The 27,100-nt window shown below is 37.5% G+C and overlaps 1 protein-coding gene across 18 annotated transcripts in view; it reads right to left on the reverse strand.

The window, feature by feature from the left end:
- obscnb (obscurin, cytoskeletal calmodulin and titin-interacting RhoGEF b) overlaps window positions 1–24,719 on the reverse strand; it is a 60,720-nt gene extending 36,001 nt beyond the window's left edge. For 15 of the 18 annotated variants that reach the window (XM_079244030.1, XM_079244031.1, XM_079244023.1 and 12 more), the window contains exons 1-35: window positions 24,525–24,719; window positions 21,427–22,522; window positions 18,258–18,527; window positions 17,760–18,020; window positions 16,954–17,259; window positions 16,584–16,850; window positions 16,372–16,478; window positions 15,244–15,412; window positions 14,798–15,073; window positions 14,426–14,698; window positions 12,556–12,831; window positions 12,203–12,478; window positions 11,787–12,068; window positions 10,789–11,070; window positions 10,358–10,633; window positions 10,005–10,277; window positions 9,643–9,909; window positions 9,296–9,565; window positions 8,942–9,208; window positions 8,486–8,752; window positions 8,295–8,407; window positions 8,043–8,196; window positions 7,787–7,948; window positions 7,547–7,651; window positions 6,509–6,775; window positions 4,708–4,977; window positions 4,277–4,543; window positions 3,885–4,151; window positions 3,424–3,690; window positions 3,072–3,341; window positions 2,718–2,987; window positions 2,217–2,483; window positions 1,070–1,336; window positions 609–875; window positions 148–414 (exon numbers count right to left, since the gene is read on the reverse strand). In XM_079244030.1, coding sequence (XP_079100156.1) covers window positions 148–414; window positions 609–875; window positions 1,070–1,336; window positions 2,217–2,483; window positions 2,718–2,987; window positions 3,072–3,341; window positions 3,424–3,690; window positions 3,885–4,151; window positions 4,277–4,543; window positions 4,708–4,977; window positions 6,509–6,775; window positions 7,547–7,651; window positions 7,787–7,948; window positions 8,043–8,196; window positions 8,295–8,407; window positions 8,486–8,752; window positions 8,942–9,208; window positions 9,296–9,565; window positions 9,643–9,909; window positions 10,005–10,277; window positions 10,358–10,633; window positions 10,789–11,070; window positions 11,787–12,068; window positions 12,203–12,478; window positions 12,556–12,831; window positions 14,426–14,698; window positions 14,798–15,073; window positions 15,244–15,412; window positions 16,372–16,478; window positions 16,584–16,850; window positions 16,954–17,259; window positions 17,760–18,020; window positions 18,258–18,527; window positions 21,427–22,513 — 9,232 coding nt within the window. In that variant the 5' untranslated portion in view covers window positions 22,514–22,522; window positions 24,525–24,719. The remainder of the gene's footprint in view (window positions 1–147; window positions 415–608; window positions 876–1,069; window positions 1,337–2,216; window positions 2,484–2,717; window positions 2,988–3,071; window positions 3,342–3,423; window positions 3,691–3,884; window positions 4,152–4,276; window positions 4,544–4,707; window positions 4,978–6,508; window positions 6,776–7,546; window positions 7,652–7,786; window positions 7,949–8,042; window positions 8,197–8,294; window positions 8,408–8,485; window positions 8,753–8,941; window positions 9,209–9,295; window positions 9,566–9,642; window positions 9,910–10,004; window positions 10,278–10,357; window positions 10,634–10,788; window positions 11,071–11,786; window positions 12,069–12,202; window positions 12,479–12,555; window positions 12,832–14,425; window positions 14,699–14,797; window positions 15,074–15,243; window positions 15,413–16,371; window positions 16,479–16,583; window positions 16,851–16,953; window positions 17,260–17,759; window positions 18,021–18,257; window positions 18,528–21,426; window positions 22,523–24,524) is intronic. The other 3 variants (XM_079244029.1, XM_079244032.1, XM_079244025.1) reach the window with 3 other exon arrangements.
- Window positions 24,720–27,100: the final 2,381 nt, after the last annotated feature.

Genomic DNA, 27,100 nt, shown 5'->3' on the forward strand with positions numbered 1-27,100 from the left:
TCGGACATCGTGATGACATGTAGACGAACAACAATGTGACAAAATATATAAATATACAGCCTTGGTCTAGATAAATAAAACAAATAAATTAACAAATAAAAACAGAAAAGTTAAGTCAAACCAGTTTTGTAGAGTACATTTTCCTACCCTTAATCTTGAGGCTAGCTGAGGTTTTCTGGTCTCCACACACACAGCTGTAGTCTCCACTGTCTTCTGGCACAACCTTGTTGATAACAAGCTCATTGACGGAGGCCTTCTGCTTCATCTGATACTTCTCTCCAGGCTTCAGGACCAGTGTTCCCTTCTTCCACTCCACTGGGACTCCAGCTTTAGAAAGCTCACAGCTCAGGACAATGTTGGCTCCTTCTTCAGCCTCCTGGCTCTCCAGCTTCTGTTTGAAGGTCACTGGTCGGGCTGAACATTTTTTTGTTAGTTAATAACAAAAAGCTTGCATTGGCATTTTAAAAAAAAATAGAAAAGAAAACTGCATGCAGAGAAATAAACACTGAGACGGTGCCAGTGACAATGACATGTAGTCTTTAAAACAAAGTACATTAAGTGGCAAAAGAAACAGACACACAACTGACTGAAAATCTTCCTCCTCCTACCCTTAACATTCAGGCTAGCTGAGGTCTTCTGGTCTCCACACACACAGCTGTAGTCTCCACTGTCTTCTGGCACAACCTTGTTGATAACAAGCTCATTGACGGAGGCCTTCTGCTTCATCTGATACTTCTCTCCAGACTTCAGGACCAGTGTTCCCTTCTTCCACTCCACTGGGACTCCAGCTTTAGAAAGCTCACAGCTCAGGACAATGTTGGCTCCTTCTTCAGCCTCCTGGCTCTCCAGCTTCTGTTTGAAGGTCACTGGTCGGGCTGAACATTTTTTTGTTAGTTAATAACAAAAAGCTTGCATTGGCATTTTAAAAAAAAATAGAAAAGAAAACTGCATGCAGAGAAATAAACACTGAGACGGTGCCAGTGACAATGACATGTAGTCTTTAAAACAAAGTACATTAAGTGGCAAAAGAAACAGAGACACAACTGACTGAAAATCTTCCTCCTCCTACCCTTAACATTCAGGCTAGCTGAGGTCTTCTGGTCTCCACACACACAGCTGTAGTCTCCACTGTCTTCTGGCACAACCTTGTTGATAACAAGCTCATTGACGGAGGCCTTCTGCTTCATCTGATACTTCTCTCCAGACTTCAGGACCAGTGTTCCCTTCTTCCACTCCACTGGGACTCCAGCTTTAGAAAGCTCACAGCTCAGGACAATGTTGGCTCCTTCTTCAGCCTCCTGGCTCTCCAGCTTCTGTTTGAAGGTTGGTGGTAATGCTGCATGAGCAAGTTTTTATTACTTTTAAAAATCAGGTAATAAGTCATCAAAGGGTTTTGACTTATCATGATCAAGGCATAAGAAATAAAACAACAAAATGTTCCTCCTGCTGAAGAATTCCTTACAACAGATAATCTCCATTGCCTTATGAAATAAATTAAAAAAACGAATAGCAAGACAATGCATACGGTAGCAGATCACAAACAAACATTAAAACCTGCACATGTACAGTTAGTTGCTGTACTAACAACTCCTTATGCACATATATCCCGAGACAAAAATAAAAGACAAGGCACTGAACAAACAAACAAAAAAAGAATATCTTTCTTATCACAAACAATGCAAACAAAACATTACAAATAGTGCCTAAGATTCTACAAAACAAGCTTTTAATGTTCAGACAGGGAACAACCTTTTCACAGCCAAAAAGGAGGGCAGCTGGTGTGTAATTAATATGACCTTACACATAAGGCATTGAAATGAACGCAATAAAGCAAAAAAGAAATTAACGTATACACATCCATTGCTTTTCCACAACCACAGACTGGGATTTGAAGCAAAACATTCAACCAGCCAACACTATATTATAAGTATGGCATAAAACAATGTAAAAAGTAGCATGGATTTTTAAAACATCCAGCATAGGCTACAAACTCCAAGCAACATGCATAAAAAGTGGAATGAAGAGATCACGTAAACAATATACTCAATTTCAGATGGCTGATATGCAGGGTTCTGAGTGTTCCACTAACATGTGATTTTGTTCAACTACCAGATTGCAAAACAGCTATTGTAACTCACATGAAAATGTACTCCAGTGTTATCGAGAGGAAAGATGGAAGTGAGTTTCTGTTACAGATGCTTTCAGCAAATCCTTACCATTGACGGTCACCTTTGCCATGCTCTTGGCAGTGCCCACATCGCATGTGTAGATATCGGTATCTGTCTCCTCCAGCTCTTTGATGGTGAGAGTTAGGACCCCCTCCTTCTGTGACATCGCATATCGGCCTCCAGCCTTCAGTTCTGTATGGCCTTTAAGCCATATCACGGTGGATGGTGTCTGTGCTGTCTCACACTGCAAGGTCACACAGCTCTTCTCATCTGCTTGGCTGTCCTCAAGCACTTTAGTGAATTTATGGATTGGGTCTGTTAAAAAAAACAAACAAAAAAAAAACACAAATATTTTGCAAGTCTTTGACATCCTCCCAAAAGTCATTCTATATCTCACAAGAATATCACTAAGCTTTATGAAGCATCTTTGTACAGTACTTGTTCACATACTGAAGATTAGTTGCGTGCTGTCGTTGTTTTATGCTGTTCCATGCAGTCAACAATTCAGTGTTTTTAAGACTGACAAAATTATTTAGTTGACATTGTTACCTTTTATTTCCAGCTTAGCTTTTGTAGTTGCACCTCCAACAACTTCACAACTATACTCTCCAGAGTCTTTAGCTGAAACCTTACAGATGGTTAGCTTCATCACTTTCTCTTTTTGGCTGATCTCATACTTCTGACTTGTTTTGATTACTTTGCCATCCTTGGCCCATTTTACAGTAGAAGTAGCCTGTGTCACCTCACAGGTAAAAACAGCATCTTCACCTTGAACAGCAGATACATTCTGAAGTCCTTTTGATACCGATGAAGCTTTTCCTGTCACAAGGGATGACAGCATGTTTTATTTTAAGACATTTATCTTTGGTGTCGGAGCTTCTTAAAACTGAATATTTAGCTTACCTTCAACTGTTAATGTTGTTTTGGAGCTCAGGTCTTTAATGCTGAACACGACTTCACCAGAATCCGCAGGGGTGACATCTTTAATAGTCAGTGTATATTTGCGTCCTTGGCTGGAGATCTTAAAGCGACCTCCATTTGTAACAGTTTGGCCGTTGATGGTCCACGAGCACTCGTCTGTGCTCTCACGAGACAGAATGCACTCAAAGCTACATGAGTCTCCCTCATTCACCTCAGCAGATTTCAGCCACTTTGTAATGCCAATACCAATTTCTAGAAGAGAAAGCATTCGGTCAGTTATTTACTTTTTTTTATCAGAGCAATAATAAATGCATGAAACTGTAAAGACGCCCACCTCTAACAGTGACCTTTGATTTAGAAACCTCGGTGCCGAGGTCACAACTGTACTCTCCCGCATCTTCTTTGGTGACATCTTTGATGATCAGTCCCAAAGACTTGCCTGTGTGAAGGAGCTCATATTTTGGTCCAGCTTTTAAGACTTTGCTTTCTTTTCTCCAGACTGGGGAAACTCTTGGCTTGGATGCCTCGCATGCTAGCGTTATCATGCCCTTCTCTTCTCCAATGACATCATCCAGCGACTTGAGGAACACAGCACATTTCTCTGCAGGGCATTTGAAAAAGGTAAGGGTGGAAAGGAGGGATATATTTTATTCTCATTAATAAGGACAAATAATTGAAGTCAAGCTGACAGCATTTGTGTAAACTGGTAACTATGTGAAGGTTTTTGATAACAAAATAATTTCTGAGATGTCAAATTAAGAGTGTGCTCTAAACTTAGTGAATAGCAAGGCTCACCTTTGACCTTTAGTGTAACAGACTCTTTTACTTTGCGGACTTGTACGGTGATGGTCCCCCCATCCTGAGGTGCTAAGTTCTTCAGTGTGAGCTTGTGTGTTTTCCCCTCATGTGAGATGGTGTTGACTTCATTGGTGCAGAGTACCTTGTCATTCAAAAGCCACTGCACCTCTTCATCATCATAGTTAATATCACACATGAACACTGCATCACTGTCTTCATCAACCTCTGTGTCACACAGGTGCTTGGTGATCTTAATTTCCCGCACTAAGGAGCAGGGGGAACAAAACAGTAGTGGAATACATATACTTGATCTGATGTTTTTTTTTTTCTTATTTGCTTTCTTTTTGTTTTTTTAAAGAGTTACAGGGTTATTGTTTAGTTCTCTTTACCTTCAACAGTCAGGGTGCCCTTGGTTTCTGCAGGTCCTGACTGACAGCGATACTGTCCACTGTCATCTTCAGTCAAGCGGTGAATGGTCAGTTGGGCCCTTGTCGCATCTTGCTTCATGTTGTACTTTGCTGATGCTGCCAGAGGCGCCTCACCTTTGAACCAACTGACTTCCTTGGGTGGGGCTGAGAATTTGCAGGTGAGTATAGCCGAGCTTTTCTCCTTTGCCTTCACATCTTTGATGGGTTCTGCAATCTCAAGAGGACGCTCTAAATACGCAGAACAGCAAATGATTAGGTAGATACTTCAGTGCTCATTTACAGGACAATGTTGTTTATATGACAGTAAAGAAGAAACATTATATATATCCAAGAAGAAGAAATATTATTATATCCAAATGCTGTGTAATCATTCAATGTTTAAAAATGTTTACCTTTGACTGTCAGCTGAGCTAAGGATTTGCTTTTTCCAGCAGTAAACTGTACAGCTCCTGTCATTGATGCTTTAGTTTTTTTGAAAGTGAGACGATGCATTGTGCCTTCTTTCTCCAACTCAACATCAGCCCCCTCCTGCACTGCAACTCCATTCAAAGTCCATACAGGAGGTTTCACCAATTCCATACTGGTTTCAACTTCAAAAACAGCTGCAAAGGGCTCTGTCACCTCTACTGAACAAAGTTCCCGCACAATGCTGATTGACTGCTCTGTTGGGACCATGAAAACAGAATAACTTGTTAGAAGTCAGTGATAAAATTTAATTAAAAAAATTCTAGCGGTCATATCGATGGCTAACAATTTTGAAAAACACAAACCAAACTTCAAATTGGTTCAAAAACTTCTGTATATTTTAAATATTAGTTGGAAACATAACCTTGTCAAAGAAAAGCAATCAATCAATCAGCCCACTTGTTCTACAATTAATAATATATCAAAATATCTATTGAAAGCTATTAATAAACCTTAATAATAATTAAGGTTTATTAATAAACTTAATAAACCTTATTTAATAATAAGGTTAATTAATAAATTAATAAATAATTAATTTATTAATTTATTAATAAATTAATTATTAAATAAATTTAATAAATTAAATTTAATAAATTTAATTTATTAAATTTATTAATAAATTTAATAATATTAAATTTAATATTAAATTAATATTTAATTATTAATAAATAAATTAATTTATAAATATAAATATAAATAATTTATTTATATTTATTTATAAATATATTTAATTTATATTTATAATAATTAATTTATAAATATAAATTTATATATATAAATATATATATTTATATATATATTTATATATATATAAATATATATATTATATATATATATATATATATATATATATATATATATATATATATATATAATATATATATATATATATATATATATATATATATATATATATATTATATATATATTTATATATATATAATATAAATATATAAATATAAATATAATTTATAAATATAAATATAAATAAATTAATAAAAAAAACTTAATAAACCTAAATTTTAAAAAATAAATAAAAAACATATGATTTCCTTATAAGATTTCCATATATCCATACAACTGCATACTGTTGGTATGTTTGATATCCGATTGTTAAGGGTATTTAAAGATACTGAGAATTCTGTCAAAAACGAAATCAAGCTCTCGTTTTGTAATGCTGTATATTCTGAAAAAGTAATTACATCCCTGTGTTGGTAAATTTGCTTAAAATTACACAATCTGAGCCCAAAAAAAAAAAGTTAAACACAAACATTATTCAACTGATTAAAGTGGGAATAATAAGATTCCCATTCACTGCATGTATTTATAGTCCCCTGCTTGGATGACTTCTTTAGGCTTTCTACAGCTGTAGTATACTTACTGGTTACTGTTATCTGTAATGAACCGTAAACATTCCCAACAAACTCTGCTGAAGTCTAATAAACCAGATACTTGCAAAGGTTAATTCACCTCCAATGGCAATTAATTCTGTCACCTATGTGCTGGGAAGAAAAGTAATTAGCTTCTTGTTAATTATTTTAGTAAGTCAGGTCTGTTACAAAATGTAAAATCCAATGTATCTCATTAGTGCATTATTTCACATACAGAATTTAGACAGACCTATACCTCATTGACTATGATTCTGATGGCTTGTTTTGAGAGAATAGATCATCTTTTTTCTACTACACTGAGTTTTCAAATGATCTTTGTCAATTTCCACTGTGTTACCTTCTACAAGTAGTTTACAGGATGTCTTGTCATCGGTAGCATCACAGGTGTATGTGTCTTCATCACCAGAGTCCACATCGTTGATGGTGAGCTTTCGGTACACATCTTCACTTTTGATCTCGTACTTTTTGCCTGGTTTGAGCTCCATCTTGTTTTTGAACCACTTGACCTTTGCACTGGCGCGTGACACTTGGCATTCAAGATGTCCACGATGCTTATACATCGCTATCTTATCCCTGAGTTTCCTCACAAATTTGACAGGCAACTCTACAGTAACAATAACACGAGTGAATTAATACTATTATGTGTAAAGCATATAAAAAAGAGAGAATATTAATGCATACGCCTTGCTTAAAGCACTCGCTTGAGCACAGATTGGGCAGGCACTGTCCCTCACTGAATTATGCCACAGTCAAAGCAAATGGTGCTAAAATTTTGTGATGCATCATAATTTTTCTGGAATCTTGACTTCATCTTCTGTCATTTTTGACAAAAAAAAAAACCTAACACCATTTTTCTTTGTATATCAGTTTTGATTTTATTGCTCTAAGAAATATTCTAAGACAAAAGAAAACATGTAAAAATTTATCTTGATGTTATAAGTGGTGATTTATTCTATATACCACAATTAGCCTAAACATTGAAAAAGGTTTTATATGATCAAAATAAATAAAAAGCAAGCTGTGTCAAAGCTCCAGTGAAAAATTCCTAAATCGCGGTACAAAACACCAGCAGTTGATGTAGTTGCTGAGTTTATTATGCCATCAAGCCTCAATGAGGAATAACAACGTAAATGTATGTTGCACTTGGATTTTTTTAAAAACATTATTTAAAATATCTATTTTATCTACAGAACAAAGTGTTTCAATTTCAAGGAAATCTGTTACGATACAGGTTAGGTTTAATCTTTTGCAACCGTAACATATTTGAATCAATGAAAAGGAGTAATCCATTTGCAACCACATTGAACATTGCACCGTAGTGGTTATATCATTTCATGCAAAACACTTTGGATTTTCCACACAAAGTCTTGCTTACCTTTCACTTTAAGTTTAGCAGATGAAGTTGCCTTCTCAGCTGTAAATTTAATTTCACCCATATCTTCAGGTGTTACAACCTTAAACAGCAGTACAAAGGTTCTTCCTGGAATAAGAAATAATTAACATGAAGACATGTCATTATTTACATAATAATTACAAAAATAAAACTTATTACACAGGATAAAAACACAGCTTTTAAAAGTACACTTTTTTTTCTTCTGATTTCTAGAAATCCTACCCTCCTGTCTCATCTTGACGTTGTCACTGGCTTTTAGTTTGGTACTGCCTTTGTACCAGCTGAACTCCACATCATCATGTGAGACTTCACAAGTAAATGTGGCGCTCTCCTTCTCCATCACCTCCACATCCTTCAGCATCTTTACAATCTTAATCTCTCTGGCTGCAGTGACAATAAAGATAAAACATTCTTATTATGTACCCACATAAGTAGATGCTGATTTAACTGGTTACTTTTTATATTAAATAATGATTACCATGAACAGTGAGCTTGGCAGAGGTGTTATCATCAGTGGTGCGACAGATGTATGTGCCTCCATCTTCAGGTGTGCATTTGTTGATGACCAAAGTGCGCTTCCGGCCAAAGGAGTGAATGCCAAAGTTCTTCCCTGGTTTCAGTTCAACATCATCCTACAGATTTATTGTTTGTAAAAAAATGTTATACATTTAAAACATCTTACAACTCACAATTAATAGCTTGAGGGACACAGACAGAGATCACTTCTTACCTTGAACCATCTTACATCCGCATTTGTTCTGGACACTTCACATTCAAAAGCAGCCTTCTCTTTTTCAGGAACGCTGATATCCACCATTGGTTTAGATATCATAGCAGGAGGTTCTGTGAATGCATTTTTGTCAAAATTACTATGACTCATCTAAGGAGACCCCAGTAAAACTTAGGGAAACCATACCTTACCTGAGACAATCAGCTTCCCTGAAGTATGAACTCCCTCTGCTTGGAAGGCAATAGTACCAGCATCCTCCCTCTTTAAATTAGACAGGGTCAGGGTATGTTTCTTTCCCATGGCTGTAATGCGGCAGTTTGTCTCTGACTTTAATTTGGCCCCATCTCTGGTCCACAAGCCTTCAACATCAGCCTGACTGAGCTCTACCTCAAGTGTTACTGTCTCCGTTTCATGTGCTTTTGTTTCTGTTAGACCCTTCAGTACCTGAATCTTCTTCCCTGCAGGGGGAAGGGAAAGTTCAAGTTAAAATGCAAAAGCATGGGTAAGTGGTTATATGCTTTGACTTGTAATTCAAAAATGTTATATATACACATATTAATAGAGAATAAAAAGCTATTTTTATGCTATGTATTGTCACTAGAGTACGCATCTAATATCTTGTCAGTGTGAATAATGATCAGTCTTACTCTCCACAGTGAGCTTGGCCTGGGTCTTGTCATCCAGAGTTTCACAAGAATAGATGCCACGGTCAGCATGAGTTACACTTTTAAAGACCAGAGTTTGCTTTGCACCAACAACCTTAATCTCCATACTTCCTGCAGGCTGTAGCACAATACTGTTCTTCATCCATTTTACTTCGTCAGAAGCCTTACTGAGCTCCACTTCCAGTCTTATTTCACTTTGTTCCTCCACGGTCAAGTTTTCCAGCTTTTTCTTGAAAGTCACAGGTTCATCTGAAAGAGGTACACTGAGTGTTAAAAGAATCTGGAAACTGGAGTGCTAGTTTGTGATAGAAATAATTTAACATTTCACATTCTTACGTTGAACTTGAAGTGTAGCTTTGCAGCTCTTTCCCTCTGCATCAACACTAATCTCTCCGGCATCTTTCTGTGTGACAGAGGTGATGGTAAGGGAGTAACTCCCACCGCCATGCTCTATCTTGTACTTGGGCCCAGCAGTGACAGGTATACCGTTGTGGAACCACTTAACACTGACATCTGCTGGAGTGACTGCACACTTGAAAATGGCCTCTTTTCTTTCCATTGCAGCAACATTATTAAGTTTGGTGGTAAACCTCACTTGTCTTGGTGCTGAAAGAAATTAAACATTAAGTTAATTAAGTTTCTAACCTTGAACTGTGAATTTTCTGATCACATTAGTTAATTACCTTTAGAAGTTACTTTAGCAGAGGTTTTATCGTTTTTACATTCACAGCTGTATTCTCCTTCATCGTCCGTAGTCATGCCAGTCACAGTGAGAACTCGCTTAACACCATCTGTTTTAATGGAGTGTCTGCTTCCAGGTTTAATCTCACGGCCATTGTGATGCCAAACAACATTACCTGAGGCCTGATTTAGTTCACAAATCAAGCTTAACGTGCCTCCCTGCTCCACTGAAGTAGGTTTTAGAGGGACAACAAACTTCAAAGCTGAATCTAAAATGAAAACATGAGGTTTAACATAGAAGAAAATTCTGTCATTTGCATTTGTCTCCACGGAAATAGTTGTCTTCCAAACCTTTATGACCTACCTTTGACCTGAACTTTGAATTCCACTTTGTCATCTGCAGTTTGGCAGGAGTATGTTCCACTGTCTTTGGTCTCCGTCGATTTCACTGTCAGTGTGCGAGAAAGGCCATCTTTTTTTATTACATACTTGCTACTGTCCTTGAGCTCAACACCGTCTCTAAACCACTTGACATTGCCACTCTCTGTGGTCAGCTCTGTAGCTAAAACAATGCTTTCACTTGCTTCAAAAATGAATGTGTCCTTGACAGGCTTTTTCTGGAACTTGACAGCTTCATCTGGAAAGAAAATCCTTCATGAAGAAAATAATCAGACAAGTAAAAAAAAAAAAAAAAAAAGGATTTGTAGTATATGATACCTGTCAACTGCAGCTTAAACACCAACTTTTCTGTTCCAGCCTCACAAGTGTACTCTCCAGCATCCTTTTTCTCCATTTTTTCTATGACCAGCTCACGCTTTTTGCCCTTTGATTCCGTATGGACCACCTTGCTAGAAGTCAGAAGCTTGCCATCTTTGTGCCATTTCACCTCTGTTTTGGAATCTGAAACCTCACAACTCAGAATTGCTTTCTGGGACAGAGAAGCTTTCACTTCCTTCTGGACTGACTCTTTATTCGAGAAGCCAGCTGGAGGTTCTGCAGAGAAGGTGAAAGTTTGATGCCAATATATCAATAAACAAGAGATGTGTGAACAAATGCAGAATCTTGTTTAACAATGGGGCATGATATGACTCAGTGTATTCATATAATGCAGAAAATATTAGCAACTCGCAATATTTCCTCCCTCCTACCTGCCACCTGGATCTTAAAAGCCAGTTTCTCACTGCCAGCCTCACAGGTGTACTCTCCAGCATCTTTCTTCTCCGCACTGTCTATCACCAGCTGGCGATTCTTGCCTTTTGACTCTGCATGAATTGTTTTGCTAGAAGTCAGCTGCTTGCCATCTTTGTACCATTTCACCTCTGTCTTCGCATCAGCTACTTCGCAGCACAGGATAGCTTTTTGAGAGAGAGAGGTTTTCACCTCTTTTTGGACAGACTCTTTGTTTAAAAAGGCAGACTTGGGTTGAACCTCTGCAGAGATAAAGAAAAATGTGACAGAACTGCAGAATCTTTATATTAACGCATGACATTACAGAGTCAATGTAGGTGTGATGGAGGGTGAATATAGTCAGGACATTATTTAACAGTTACATATCAGCAGAGAGGGAATAAAGAAGGCAAATATTTTGTGTTGCCAAAACACAAACAGCTCTGCAGAACTTAAATGACATGCAAGCTGACAAAGAGATTAAATAACATAAAATGTCTATTCAATCATGAAAAAAAAAGACTTATAGAATAAAATATAGAATTATAGAACAGCTTACTAAATAAAGTCATGACACAACATAACTGTACAATCAACTAATGCTGCAAGAGATCAAAACAAGGAGCTGTGGGCATAGTATACAGTTTATATAAAGTAGTATGAGAATGCTGAATTAAATGTGTATTATTGATTGATTTGGAATATTAAGCATTTATAAAGATTTGTATTGGATTAATCAAAACCGAACAACCGAACAAAAATCTTAATAAGATTTCTTTTCTTTTCTTTGTAATTTAACATTCAAGTAGCCTGTAAAACCTTGATTTATACCAAATCAAGGCTACAGATGGCTGCTTGTGTGCAAAACCACCAACATAAGCACTTGAAAGTCTGTAAGATGAATCAATAAGAAACAAAACCCACACAGGATTTATTCATTTTAATTTGCTACTAAATAAACAAACTGCATTCTCCTTACCCTCAACCTGTATTTTAAAGGCCAACTTCTCAGCACCAGCCTCACAGATGTACTCTCCAGCATCTTTTGTCTCCACGCTGTCAATCACCAGTTGGCGACTTTTGCCTTTTGACTCAGTATGGATTGTCTTGCTGGATGTCAGCAGCTTGCCATCCTTGTACCACTTTACCTCTGTCTTGGTGTCAGCTACCTCACAGCTCAGGGTAGCTTTTTGGGAGAGAGTAGCTTTCACCTCCTTCTGGACAGACTCCTTTTTGTAGAAAGCTGACTGAATCTGTGTGTCTGTGGAGGCGATGGACATAGATGAGTGTGCTTTTTTTCCCCTTTAGGCTTGACATGTACATGAGATGCCTATCTAGTGTATCAATCAATAAAAAAAGAAAGAAAAAACAGTCCAATCCAGTGCTTTGTCCTACCTGTCACTAGAAGTTTAAAGACAAGCTTTTCAGTGCCAGCCTCACAGACATACTCTCCAGCATCCTTCTTCTCTAAGCTGGCTAACACCAGCTGACGACTTTTGCCCTTGGACTCTACATGTATAGTCTTATCTGAAGTGACAAGCTTGCCATCTTTGTACCATTTCACCTCTGTTTTGGAATCAGAAACCTCACAGCTAAGAGTAGCTTTCTGGGACAAAGTGGCTTTCACCTCCTTCTGGACTGACTCCTTGTTGAAGAAGACTGATTGGGCCTCTGATGGAGAAGTCACAAACAGAAAATATCAGACACTGATTATTCAAAGATTAGTGGTGAGCATCCAATTCTCTTACCTGCTACATGGATTTTAAAGGCCATCTTTTCAGCTCCAGCTTCACAGATGTACTCTCCAACATCTTTCTTCTCCACGCTGTCAATCACCAGGCAGCGACTCTTTCCTTTTGATTCAGTATGGATTGTCTTACTGGAAGTCAGCAGGGTTTCATCCTTGTACCATTTCACCTCTGTCTTTTCTTCAGCTACCTCACAGCTCAGGGTGGCTTTTTGGGACAAAGTGGCTTTCACCTCCTTCTGGACCGACTCCTTATTCCAGAAAGCTGACTGAGGCTCTGAAATTAAAATCCATGACCATCCATGAGTTCTTATGTGCACCAATTAAGACCACCAGTGACTGACAGAATGATACAAACTGGTTTTGGAGAAACATGTTCCTATCTTAATGGCATCTTAGCTAACTATGGCACAATAAGATTTTTTTGGTTACAGAGCAATAAAGACCATAGTGTCACAGTGAAGGACAGCTCACCGCTTGCAAAGAATGACATAAAAAGTTGCAAAGAAAGGAGGAACTACATTAAATATGTTTCACCACCTGCTCTACATGCTAAACTAAAGGTAAATGCTCCATAGTTTGGTTAAATGGTGCGAAATATCAAAGGTAACAATAGAATTTAATGGTTTTTGTGTAATTTGCAATACAGTTTACAATTATTCTTAAACTGTGAATTTTAGAGACAAACATGCATGAGGCTGGACCTATAGTCCAATGTAATGAGCTCAGCAGCATTCACTAAATGTTACATTATGCTGCAGGCTTTTCTGACATAGTTTTGCTGTTCAAACATAAGCAACTCAGTGTGAGGTCAATGCCTTTCAGCGTCAGTCTGCTGTGCTGAAGGAGACACAAGATTTAATTAAATATATAAGGCTCTTTTTGTTTATTTTTCTGTTCCAGGATTAGTTGGGTGTCAAACAGCAGCTATTCTGCTACAGACCAGATGTAGGTTAAAAGCTAGTTACATGTTTTTCCTGTGTTTCTAAATGATCAACTCAGTTACAAAAGAATTATCCAAAAACATCTTTATGTATTTTATTAACAAACCCCTTCCAAGTCCAGGCAGAGGTCCTGTAGACTTTTCCAAATGTTTTTTTGGAATGACATCAATCGTTAGATAGTACCAGTAGTATTTATTTATTGTTCACATAACAAAAGGGATCTGTTGGAATGAGACTTGCTGGTTGCTTTACTTTATTTCTATATTATTTTGTTATGTTGTGATCAAAGACAAACATAAATAAAATATAAAGACCTACACTACAAGGAGTAATCATGTGATTTACACATTTATTGTGTTGTGAAATTAACAGAACATGTGGGACAATTGTAAAACCGTGATAATCTCTTCAATAATATTCATACCAAGAAAATGTAAAATCAGGACAACCCTAATTCATAATTAACTATAATGATTTTAGATTAAAAAAAACACTGAACCAGCTTCAGTGCATATTACAATAGCACATATTTGGCTATATAAAGTCTTGATACTAAACTGAACCACCTGTAATCCAGCAGTGGTAGTTGTTGTACATATTTGGCACCTAATAAAGCAAAAGTACAAGACAACAAAAAAATCAGACCCTATATATAAACATGTAAATGCATCAAACAAGAAAAACACGGTTTTAATATTTAAAAAGTTGTATGTTCTGTCAAATACAGAGTTTTCATCATTTGCTCGTCACTACATTCTGCTTTTATTTGTATTTTACAATGTAACATCTGTTTTTATGAACAGTTTTAGAAATGTTTTGTCCAATCATGGTCAAATGTTTTGCATGTTATGTTCGCCAAACTCTCACTAAAAGTCTAATTCAAACAGTAGTCTTTCATACATAAACCAATCAATAAAGCAGTCCTACCTGACACCAGAATCCTGAAGACCAGCTTATCTCCTCCAGCTTCACAGGTATAGTCCCCAGCATCGCTTTTCTCCACCTTTTCAATAACCAGTAAGCGGGTGGTGCCTTTTGCTTCTGAGTACTTCGTCCCACTGGACACCAACAACTTGCCATCTTTATACCATTTCACCTCTGTCTTGCTGTCAGAAACCTCACAGCTAAGAGTTGCTTTCTGAGAGAGAGTGGCTTTCACCTCCTTCTGGACTGACTCCTTGTTGGAGAAAGTAGCTAGGGCTTAAGTTTCAGACACAAAAAACAAGATTTACAAAGATTCTGCAACAATAGAACTCAAAGGTAAATCATATAGCCTGCAAATGCATAATTCTGTCTTACCTTTAATCCTAACTTGGAATGTGACTTTGTCAGCTGCTGTCTCACAGGAGTAATGTCCTTCATCACTTTTCTTGGCATTTTTAATGATGAGTTTCCTTTGAGTCCCTTTTGAGATGAGGGTAGTTCTTTGGTCCTCAGTGATCTCTACTTGATCCTTTTTCCACACAACAATGGTGCTAGCAGGAGATACCTCACAGCTCAACTCAAGATCTCCCTTTAGGGATGATGACAATCCCATGGGACCTCTTGTTTTATTTAGAAACTTAGCTGGTTCATCTTGGAGAAAGCGAGATTAGATAGGAAACTGAGTGCTGCCATTTTAAATCATGCATTGTGTACCAAAACATTTGTCATACATTTTTATATTTACATTTATTGCTTTGAAAAACATTGTACATTCGAGTGTAGAAACTTGTACTCAGTAGTTGCAGTTTCAGTGAATATACCTTTAAGAGTGAGTTGAATGGGCAGTCTGTCTTCAGGCAAAACACACTCATAAATGCCCACATCTTCATCTGTAACATTGTGCACCATTAGGATCCTCTTGCGACCTTTTATGTCATATTCATACTTCTTTCCCATTTTTATCTCACGGCCATTCATCATCCAAACCACCTGTAGAACAAATACAAAACAGTTTGTCAAAGTAGACACGACATAGTTATTGTTAGAAGTAAACAAGTACTAAGATATTGTTTATAAGAAACACCCAAGGAGTATAGTTTAGTAAGATGGAATGTCACTGTGAGATTAATTTACAATAAGTGATAGTTATCCTTCTGCCAAGACCAAATTCAAAGTACTGGATTGTGATTGCTGCCTTTTTTTTTTGTTTCTCAGCAAGCTCACGGCGAGACCACTGAGCTGAATTTTAACTTAACTTGGGAAAAGTCCAATTTAACTTTTCTATTATCTTACTTTTTGCTCAATATACTGACTGCCTTAAGACACATTCTAAGGTTGCTCTTGTTTAACAAGTAGTTAATAAACTGTATGATCAAAGGTTGTTACACAAATCATAACATGTAAATAAATATAATTCAAATCATAGGGATAGCAGCTTCTCCAGTTTTGAAATCTAGAATTTGACATCTGGCTGTCACCATCTTGGTCTTGTTTAACCATATCTGGACAAGATCCAAATGTTATTATATTTGATTGGACAAAAAAAAAGTAGCTTTGAATTATCATTTATCATTTATTATTTATGATCTAAAAAAAAAAAAAAAAAAAGAACGCACGTATTGAGACCATAATAACTAATAGGAAACATTAACTAACTGAGCATTTTAAAACAGAAGTTCACACTTTTTAAGATTAGTATGTTGGAGACATAAGTATTCTGGAGCTCGTGCCAGATGGTTGTCAGCTTTAGTGCACTTTAAGGAACTTCCACACTGGAATCATGTCTTTCTGTAGAATTAACTTTAAAAAAATATATTATTATGTTTAAAAGCTTTTTCCACAGTCAATGTCACAAATACTCACTCTAATTTGTCCATAGTCACGAAGTTAAAAAAAAAAAAAAAAAAAGTAATTCCATGCCACAAAACAAACAGTCTTTTGTCACAAACCTCTGTTTCATAATCTGAGACCTCAGCAGTCAAATGAGCTGTCTCTTCAACACTGCAGGTCACAATCTCTGGATGATCTGACTTGCCAGTGAACCTAACACAAGGGGCTAAAAATGCAGTTATAAGGTTAAAATAATGTTGAGAAAAAAAATGATCACACAAAATGTACTCTGGTAAGTTAAAATAACTTAAAGGTTTAAGTTTAAGTATACCCTTCACAGACAGGATGCAACTGCTCTCCGAGCCTCCACCCACAAACTTCACTTCAGCGCCATTCATTTCCATGGTCACAACACGGATGAGTAGTGTATGCACGTTTTTGGACCTGGTGATGAGGTAGTCGGCGCCACTGCGCAGGAGGCGCCCATTCAGGGACCAAAAGCCTGAGCAAACTGCAGACAGCTCAACAGAGATTGAGAACTCCTCACCAGAGACGGCAGTAGTGCTCATCAGGCCTTTTCTGATTTCTGCAGTGGGTTCTGAAGAAAAAAATATTTAACACAAAGAATAATAATATCAATTTAAAATACAATAAATAAAACAACAAAGTAATAACAAAAATAATAACCATCAGAATCTCACCCAGATAGAAGCTTCCAGGTACATCCAGATAAGGACTCTGTCCAAAGTCATTCATAGCAGAGATGCGGAATTGGTAGCTCGCTTCTTCAGTAAATTTGGAGATGGTGATCTCTGTTGAAAGAACAGTTTCTCCAGCGTTGCACCTCTGCCATGTAGAAGTACCAACTTTCCTCCTTTCCACAATGTAACCTTTGATAGGCACTGGACGATCACTGTCAGGAGGAGACCATTGAAGGGTGATGGAAGAGTCGGTCTTGTTCTGTACCACAGCATCAACTGGGGGATCGGGTGGATGCTTCCGTGCAGCTTAAGTTGGAAAAGTATTTAAAAAAAATAAATAAAGGAGGAATATGTTGGGTCACAGTTAATATTTTCACTTAGCTTTGTTTGACCTCACTTTTTTTTTACTGATATACTCTGCCACACGCCTGTATTGTGTCTTGCCACTAGGTGTCTTCTTACTTCACCAATCATCTACATCTGCTTTACAGTTTCATTCATTCACGGGCACTGAACTGTTCTTGTCTGTTTGATCATGTCTACATTAGGATTCTCATTTCTCCACATTTTACACAAAATGATACATTTTGATATATTATCATCAATCAAGATCATTTTTTAAAAATCAGTGTCTTCACTCTATTATAAAGTGATCATCAATTAAACAAATCAACTTAGATGATAGATTTAACTTCCACTGCTGGCAAGCCTTCAACAATATTCCAGTTCAGTTATTTAATGGTTAAAATAAATTAAATGACACAATAAATACATTTACAAATGACTTAGAATGGCACTTGACTCACCAGTGACAGAGAATCGTGTGGAAGTCTTGCAGTCTCCAGCCACAAAGGCCACCTCTCCTGAGTCATCTGCCTGGCAGTCTCTAATTGTGAGTGTGTATTGTCTAAGCACACAGGCAATGGCAATCTGGGAATCTTCTTTCAACTTCTCACCATTGCGAGTCCAGTATGCATCTGGACATGGATGCTCCAGCTCCACACAGAAGATGACGGTGTCACTGACAGGAACTATTGTCCTTCGAGGAAGCTTTTTAGTGATGTTACCTGAAATATAAGGGTAAAGACGATTCACATAAGAATATTTTAAACCATGAAAACAAAATTCATCACACTAAAACAGTAGCTGTTCAATCAAAATATAGTAAAAAAAATCAGCAGATAACTAACCGGTCACATCACTGAGAAATTATTCTATTTGCATATTAACAGTAACCATTACACGATAACAGTTCTGTGATACTCTCAAGCAATTATATAGAAAGGAGGAAAAAATATAAATACCCAGTACAGTGAGTTCAGCCACAGTCCGGCTTCCCTCTTGCATCTCACAGATATAAACACCATCATCATTGGTGGTGACGTTATGTATGGTGAGACGACGTAGGGTGCCTTCTTCCTCCATGCGATATTTGGTGCTTTGCTCCAGCTGTGTTTCCTCCATGAACCAGTTGGCTTGTGTGGCAATAAGGGGCACCTCACACATGAGCAGGGCTGATGTTTTCTCCTGCACCTCCACATCCCTCAGCTTTCTCTTGAATGGCACCTTAGGCTCTGATACGGTAAAACCAAAAGAATTGTCATTATGTGTTACACTATGGATTAAGCTGCTAAAGTTTAGATTAGTGAGTTCTGACAGAAATACTTTAATATGTTCTAAATTATAGCAACACCTGGTCATAAAACCTATTCAAAAAATATAACATGATATGAAAATACTTGGATATTAATCAGTGAAATGTTAAATATTAAATGATTTTATGTTTAAACAATTTTTCGAAGTTCTTCCAATCAAAAAGTAGAAAATTAACTATGTAAAGTAGTAAATGCCACATAATGTTGATAATTGTTTACATTGATGTAACCAAGGTTTATGCAAACCCATATCTTCATTGTGGATATTGTACCCATTACTTTAATATAGGTTGCATTAACAGTTGCTACAAATCAAGTATATGAGGGCGTATATGTACAACATGGCTGTTACAGTTAGGCTTCATTGTCAACATATTTAGCCAAGACAATTGCTAACACTGACCTGCATGCTGGTATTCAAATAATATTAATAATGATAAGTTATATCCTAATGAATGTTATCTCCACACAACATAATGATATTAAACTAAAGAACAACCAGTCTTCTGTCAATTTCTTTTGATATTGTTTCTTAAACTGGTACAAGAGCATCAGAAGAGATGGAAAAACTGAGTGGATGGATTGTGACTGTGAAAGAATTTTACCTGCTGTTGTACAAGTAGACCAGACAACAAGTGGAAATGAGATGCAACTAGCAAGACCTCTAGAAAGGAAAGGTCCTGCCCTCAGACGGTGACCACAGAATATTACTCTGTCTTCATTCTTTCTGGTTGACTTTTGTTCATGTTTGTATTTTACCAGTTTTTTGTCACCACTCGAGACAACGGAGGGACACTGCTTGAGTCCTAAAAAATGACCTACAGCAGGCCAGGCCACTAATGTACATGTTTTGTTTTTGCTAAAAGTGTCAAAAGCAAACTCTATGAGGGAGGAAGTAGGGAGCAATGTCCACAAGTGGGGCCTGTGCTCACAGCCTGACACCATGCAGCCCCACTGGCATTTGCCAGAGAACACCAAGATTGGCAGATTGGCCATTGGCACCTTGTGGTCTTCACATATGAGAGGAAGTTTACATTGAGCACATGTGACAGACATGAGAGAGTCTGGAGATTCAGTGAAGAATGTTCTGCTGTCTGCAACATCCTCTGGCATTACTGATTTGGCATTGGGTCAGTGACAGTGTAGGGAAGCATAAACATTGAGGGCTGCAAAAATCCACATGTGTAAGCCAGAAGTACCCAGACTGCCAGTAAGAACCAGAAAAGTCAGACCCATTTTAAGACCACATGCTGCTGCAGTGGGACCTGGGTTCCTTTTGATTCATGATAATGCTTAACCGTATTGGCTGCAGTGTTGCAGCAATTCATGCATAATGATGACATTGACGTTATGGACTGGACTGCCTGTTCAGTAGACCTGAATCCAATCCAGCACCTCTGGGACATTGCATCTCATTCAGTCAAAGCACAGACTGTCCAGGGGTTGACTAATGCCCTGATCCAGGTGTGAGAGGAGATCCCTCTGGGGAACAGCCATCATCTCATCAGGAGCATGCATGTGGAGGCCATGCACCCAACTGAGACTCATTTTGATTGTTTTGAAGAACTTTCACAGAATTTGGCTCAGCCTGTAGTCTGATCTTTCCACTTTTTTTTATTTCCATTGCACCTTCTTATGTTATTTGTTCTCAACACACTCCACTGTTTAATATGTAAAGATTTTTAACTGGAATATTTCACTCATCCATATTAGACGTTTTCTTTAAGCGTTCCCTTTGCTGTTTTGAGTCCTGTAATATAATCTATTCCATCTTTATTTGCATTGATAGAGGTACATTTTTTTCTAAATATTTGTCTGCTGTCTTTCAATAAGACAAATGAGAAAGAAGAAAAAAACTAACTATCTTTTGATGTGGATCCTGCTCTTTGACATTTCATAACAAGGAAGTGACCTTACTAGGAAACACTAGGATAGTCTACGTACTTTTTTAATTTCAGTTTATATACTACAAACAGACTATTACACACTTTTATCTAGTTAACTAGTTATCTAGTTGTAAAAAATCTCAAGGCAAGCAGCAAAAGAATCACACTCCCTGTCTATACAATGAACTGCTGAATAGTGGCTCTTCCCTCATTCATCAGTCTGAATGAAGGTTAATAAGCAACACAACTGTAGAACTTTACAGCATCCTGCTCTGAGCCAACTTGTTCTCCAGGGAAGTCACATTAGCACTGTGGCAACATAGTCCAGCAGGTGAGCGTCCTTCTTGGCCAAGTGTGAACTACTCATCACCAGCAGAAAATAGACGCAACATAACACCTTCCTGCAGAGGGTAAGCCTGAATTTAACCTTGTCATGAATAGACACACATATTTTGAGAAATTTTGAGAGATTTAAATTAGACTAATAATAATAATAATTATAGTTATTCTTACTGTACTGCTGTCACCAAGCACTATTAACATAGCATCCATAAACCATGCTGCAGTACTGGAAAATGATCCATCAGTGCAATAAACATAAATAGTGCAGTTTGTTTACCAAATTATAAACATTTGATTAAGGTAAATTAAGATAAATAAATTATCAAGGCACTGGAAATGTTGAGATTGTGTATATATGATTTTCATTTTAAAATATCTATAATAAGATTAAATTAGTTTGTGAGAGAGTTACATTTATGGGACATTTTAGGGGATTTCATGACAGTAACAGTAATATGTTGTGAATAGAGGATATGAAACAGTTTAGTTTGTCACCGGAAAAGAAGTCATTTATGCTTGAGGATGCATTTAATATATCCTCAACAAAACTCTTTTTAGCAGTTATAAATGTGCTAATTTAAAAAACATACCTTTGACGGTTACCAACACAGCACTGTAGGTCTGCCCAGCCATATTGGTTGCATTGCAGGTATAGAGACCGTTATCACTCTGCTTGCAATACAGGATCTTGAGGATGAAATTCTCAGCTTGGTCCTCATATATTACATGCCTGCGGCCCTCACTGATGTTTGTCCCATCCTTCCTCCAGATAATGTGTGGCTTGGGGTGACCTGTCACAAAGCAACTGAGTTTTGCATGTTTGCCTTCAGTCACAGTGCAGGTACGGGTAAATACGCCTTTAGGAAGCTTCGCCAGTGCAGAGGCTCTCAGCTGGTGCTCCAGACTATAGGAGCTCAAAGTATCCGTCATGTTGACAGTGGAGGAAGAAGAAACTGAGGTACTGCTTTCTTCAGTGCGATAGATGGAGATGTCTTTCTTCATTTCCTCTTTGCGCTTTTGCAGGTGAGAGAGGAGAGAGGTATTCTTGTCTTTATTCTGGTGGCGAGCATCCTGAGCATCTACAACAAGAGCCACTGCAGCATGGGAACGGCCTACAGAGTTCTGGGCCCTGCAGGTGTAGGTGCCGCTGTCCAAATTGCGCACGCTTTGGATCTTTAAGGTGCTGCTATCACTGTCAGAAACAATCTTGATGCGGTTAGTCTCCCCCAGATAGCGTCCATCCTTCTCCCACTCAAAGTTGGCCTCAGGGTGAGCTGCAACCCGGCACTGGAAGATAACATCCCCTCCCAAATCCACACGTGTGGAAGTAGGTTTCACCATGAAAACAGGGGCTCTCTGAGACATCTCTGCTGGCAGGGCCACTTTCAGGGTAACAGCAGCATAAGCTTCCCCAACACTGTTTTTGGCTCGGCACATGTACTGTCCACTGTCCTCCAGCGTTAAATCATAGATGGTCAGGCGGTACACATCTCCATCCTCCACGGTCTTGAAGCGGCCCCCGGATGTCAGCTTGAGCTTGTCTTTTTCCCAAGCGATCAGTGGGGTGGGATTGCCCACAATGGTGCAGCTGAGTGTGGCATCTTTGCTGACACACACTGAGAAGGCCTTTGGGCGTGTGAGAAACCTGGGGGCTCCTCCAAACAAGTTTTGATCCATTTTTTGTTCCTGTGATCAAAGATATTGCAAATAATAAAAGAAATTATACATTTTTAAAAATCATTCAAGACACTCAAGCAAACCTAAAAAACAGACATGTAAAGAATTTCATATAATAAGCTAAAGAAAACTTGACCTGTGAATAGAAATCAAAAGCTTGGATTAAACTATGGGAGGGAGTTCCCGATGTTAGACATATAGTAAATGTTTTGAAAGTCTTGTTGTAAAGTTCAAGAGGTGAGAGAGAGCATGGCGGAAACTTTAGACCCTGCATGGGGAAAGATGGCATGGAGTAAAGTACATGGGTAAGGAAGGTTTTAAAAACTTGGATGGCTGATGAAAGTAACAAAGAAATTGTGAGCACTATAACGTTTGAGAATGTACCAGAGGAGACTTCAAGTACTAAAACAAGAGAAGAAAAAATGGAGCACATCTGCCCCTGCCTGACCAGGTAACGGGCAAGTTATAGTAATAATCAGTGGGTAATGAAGAGACCACAGGGTGCTGTATTTATCAAAACCTTTTCCTCTGATATTAGCTAGTATGAAGCCAAACAAGTTACTACACCACTTAGTGACTTTTCATCCTGAACACCAAGAAAAGCCTGTTAGTTACTTTATCAATAAAACAATCATATATAGCAGTTATTTTTACTAAAGCAGCACCATGTGATTGAAAACTCAGCTTCTGAAATAGTTTGCAGAGACTCCTGAATTAAAACGTTTCACAAAATAGAAGAAAAAAAAAAATAGAATCATACTGACACTGACACCGTTTTAACAAAAGTGAACTACACTGCACAATGACTTTCCCATGACACATTTCTTAATATGATGGTTTGGGAACCACTGGTATAGGTTATTTTATTTTTTCTTGTGTTATTTGTATTATTACAATAATGCTTTTTTTTTTTCAGGGGATTGCACATGCATGCAGTGGGAAAAAGTGATGTTTTCTCTTTAATCATAATAATAAAATATATAAATGATTGTCTTCGTCTTAAACATCTACACTACTTAAAGAAAGTAGTTTGGTATAGTTCTTGTAGAAGCTGTAGACTAATTTATTATTATCAATAATAATAATATTTATAATAATAATAATAATAATAAAAACAATAACAAAAACAATAGGGCCTTAATAACAAACTAACATAAATTGCCTTTTTGTCTGCGTACAAATAACCTGCAAATGTTCTGCATATTACAGTCATTCAAGGCATTAAATTAAACCTTGTCAAGTGCACAAATAATATACATTTTCGGCTGTATGTTGTGTGTACTTTACAAATATGTTATGCGATGAAAACAGGCTGAAAAGAAGAGTACAGGTTGGCATATTTATAGCTAGCAGTGAGCAACAGCAGCACACACACCCCCATGTTGGCTCTGCAAACGTCCACCACGTCAAGCACATAATGCCACGCGGTCTGTTCAATGGGAAGGGAGTTTAATAGCACAACAAGTGAATTCCCCTGGAACAAGGTCATTTAGAGTAGATATGTGCCTTTCAAAGGATGACATTTGCCAGCTTTGTCACCTCTGTCGCTCAAACTGCCTGTCCCAAAAATAACCTCAGCTGTCAGACCTCATCTCTGTCCATTGCCATTTGTAGAAGCAAAGACTCCTTTGATAAAGCTCCCTCTTCGGAAACGTACATTATTTGTGGTACTGTCCACTTCATATGCAAGAGAAACTCGTAGAAAATTATTATAGGATTTTGTTAACAGATAGTCGTTGCTAAAGTCCAGAGAAATTCAGGTAATAAGTTTGTAATGACGGTTAATTTACATAACATTAGTCTAAAAATAACAGCGTTGTGACAAGCTGCTGTTTAAAGAAGCTATTTTAACTAATAAATGTCACATATGTCAAAAGTGAGGCGACTAATTACGAAGGTAATTTTTTTGGTCGAATTTGACTGTGAACTACCGCCATAGCTTACATTTTTATAGAGAAATATCTGTAAAGTTTGAAACTTTCAGCCCAGGTTTTTCTACCACTTTACCCACCTTGACTCTTCAGCCACTCAGGTATGACGGCTTCTGAATCACGTGACAGTAACTTGGTCCTTAAGATTTCCAGACGACAGAACCAGTCCACTATCAGTGCAAAGAAATCCAACCAAAAATGCCTCGTTTGTCCTCAAATATCCGTAAAATGACAGTAAATCCAGGATGATGGAACATCCCCCAGTCTCCTGTGGTGGGCGGCTGACTAGACTTATTTTTCCTTTCTTCTTTGGTGGCTCATGATGCCAAATAGCTGACGTGCCTGCTTTTGCGCAGTCTCCTTTCCAAAATAGACCTGTCATTGGCAGTGGAGATAGAAGATAGCCTGTTGGAGAGGTAAGAGTGCAGACAGGCCTGGCCTCTGCTGGGCTTCTCACTGCTTCAACTTATTAACTGCACAGTAAACAAATCACTCCATAATGAATATTACGAGTGAGATTTCTTTTAAGTGAAATTCCATAACCTCTCATAATGTTCAGATAAAATTTAATGGTGTGATAAATCCTAAAGTAATTAAATATATGACCCCATTTTGGTTGAGTTTGACAATAATAACAGCTTCCAGCAACCAAAAACATGTTTAACTTATTTTCCCCCCACTGCAAAACACTTTCATTTTAAACACTTAAACCTGCAACTTAATGTTTTGGCTTTTTTTTTTTCTTTTAGAAAAGCCACTACTAATAAATTATCAAACAAATTAATTATCAGAATATATTGCCCTATTTACTGATGCAGTTATATTAATTATATCAACAGTATATTTATGAATCTAGTAAATCTCATGATTTGAACTGGAGTAAGTATAAACTTAACGTATATTTTCAAAGGTAAACATGTCTAATTCTAATATTGGCAACTTGAGACAAAGCTACAAATAAATAAACAAATAAAATAAATACTCATTACATTGTGTCCAGGATTGCAAGTGCACAATTCAGACCTACAAATCAATCTCTTGCCACCTTTAGTTGTATCCAGTGATATTTTGTCTCAGTTTACCACAGCGTGTGGGGTGGGGGACTAAAATTCAGAAGGTTAAATGTGAAGGTAATTTGCAGCCAGGACTTCTTGACCAGCAATACTTGGACACAAAGGCCAAATGCAGTTCTAAGCATGAATACAAACTTACAATGGCTGTAATTTTGGACAAAACATGGTCATAAGCATTGTAGGCATTTCTTTGAAGCTGCAAAAGAAAAAGCTATGATTTATTGCACGTGCTGAACGTGCAATAAATCATGAAGAAAGCAAATGTTTCTTCATCCAGCTATCAATTAGACACGTCAACTTTTAAGTGCTGTTTTGTTAATGTCACACAGTTGTAGACCTTCTCATTGAGCTAAAAGAGTGACTGAAGTTGCACTGGAGGTTGTGGCATGCTATCTTGCAGCCGCCATTGTGACAGCTGCTTTACTTTGTGCGTCAAGCACATATTTAAGTTATGACTTCATACCGTACAAATGCCTGAAATTCAAATATCACTTTTTAATGTATCCTCTGTGACATCTTCTACATGTTGGCAAACTGATAAAGCATAATCTGCCAAACTTAAGTTTGTTACATAATTTTTTACCTGTTATGTCTTTCTGCATGACAGATTAAAAATGTGTACATTTTTTGTCATTCACTTTGTAATGATTACAAGAAATGTTTGAATGAATTACCCTCCTTTCATTCTTATTCTCTGGCTTGTGTGGTATTTTCTTAGTCTTCCCGTGTGGGCATTCCCCCAGTGCCAATGACTGACAGCAGCAGGTCGCCTGGACCCTGATTTAAACTCCCCCGAAACTCTAGCAGACAGTAATCCACCATTACTGCTTGTCTCTGCTTCATCCTGTCCTGGCTACTGTGTTTGGTTTCTATACTGCTCAAAGTATACAGAAAAACAGCAGGAAATAATATATAACTACCTTCTCTTGCTGTGTAATGCTCACCCAAAACTTTCTTGCACTCATGTGTAAAATCTTGATGGGATTTGTTGATCTTATTTAAATTTGACATTTCCTTCAAAATGTTTCTTATAGTTTTTTGTTGTTTTTTTTTACCACTAGGCTGCATTTATTTTTGTCCAATCAGTTTCAAAATGTCTAAATCATCTTTTTTTCAAAGACCAAAGCTGTGTCTTAGTTACTGGCCCTTGGAGCACAACACAACATTAAACATTTGTTTGTGATGAGACCGTTTTCACAAAATGGATGCAATGTATACTCTACTGAACTTCACTGCCTTCCACCTGATCTCCAAGCCATTTCAAGAGGAAGGTCATGGTTGTATCATGTTCATAGCACCAAACACAGGGGTGTCACCTCAAGAACATTTACATAGCAGACGACAAGCAAGACAAATGTTAGAAAGACCAAAGGCAGAGTACAAAGACTGAACAGCAGATGGCACTCGTGCCTTTAAAAACAAGTGCAGGGAATATAGGGGACCAGCTGATAACAAAGACGGATGAGACAAAAAAGCAAGTTTATTTACAATATGTGCATAATTTACAGTATTATACAGACAATTATAACAGAGAAAAACAGTCATTTGGTGCTGCAACAGAGAACCAAAAGACCAGTTTTGAA

This window comes from Telmatherina bonti (assembly GCF_933228915.1).
Source record: "Telmatherina bonti genome assembly, chromosome: 7".
NCBI classification, from domain to species: Eukaryota; Metazoa; Chordata; class Actinopteri; order Atheriniformes; family Telmatherinidae; genus Telmatherina; species Telmatherina bonti.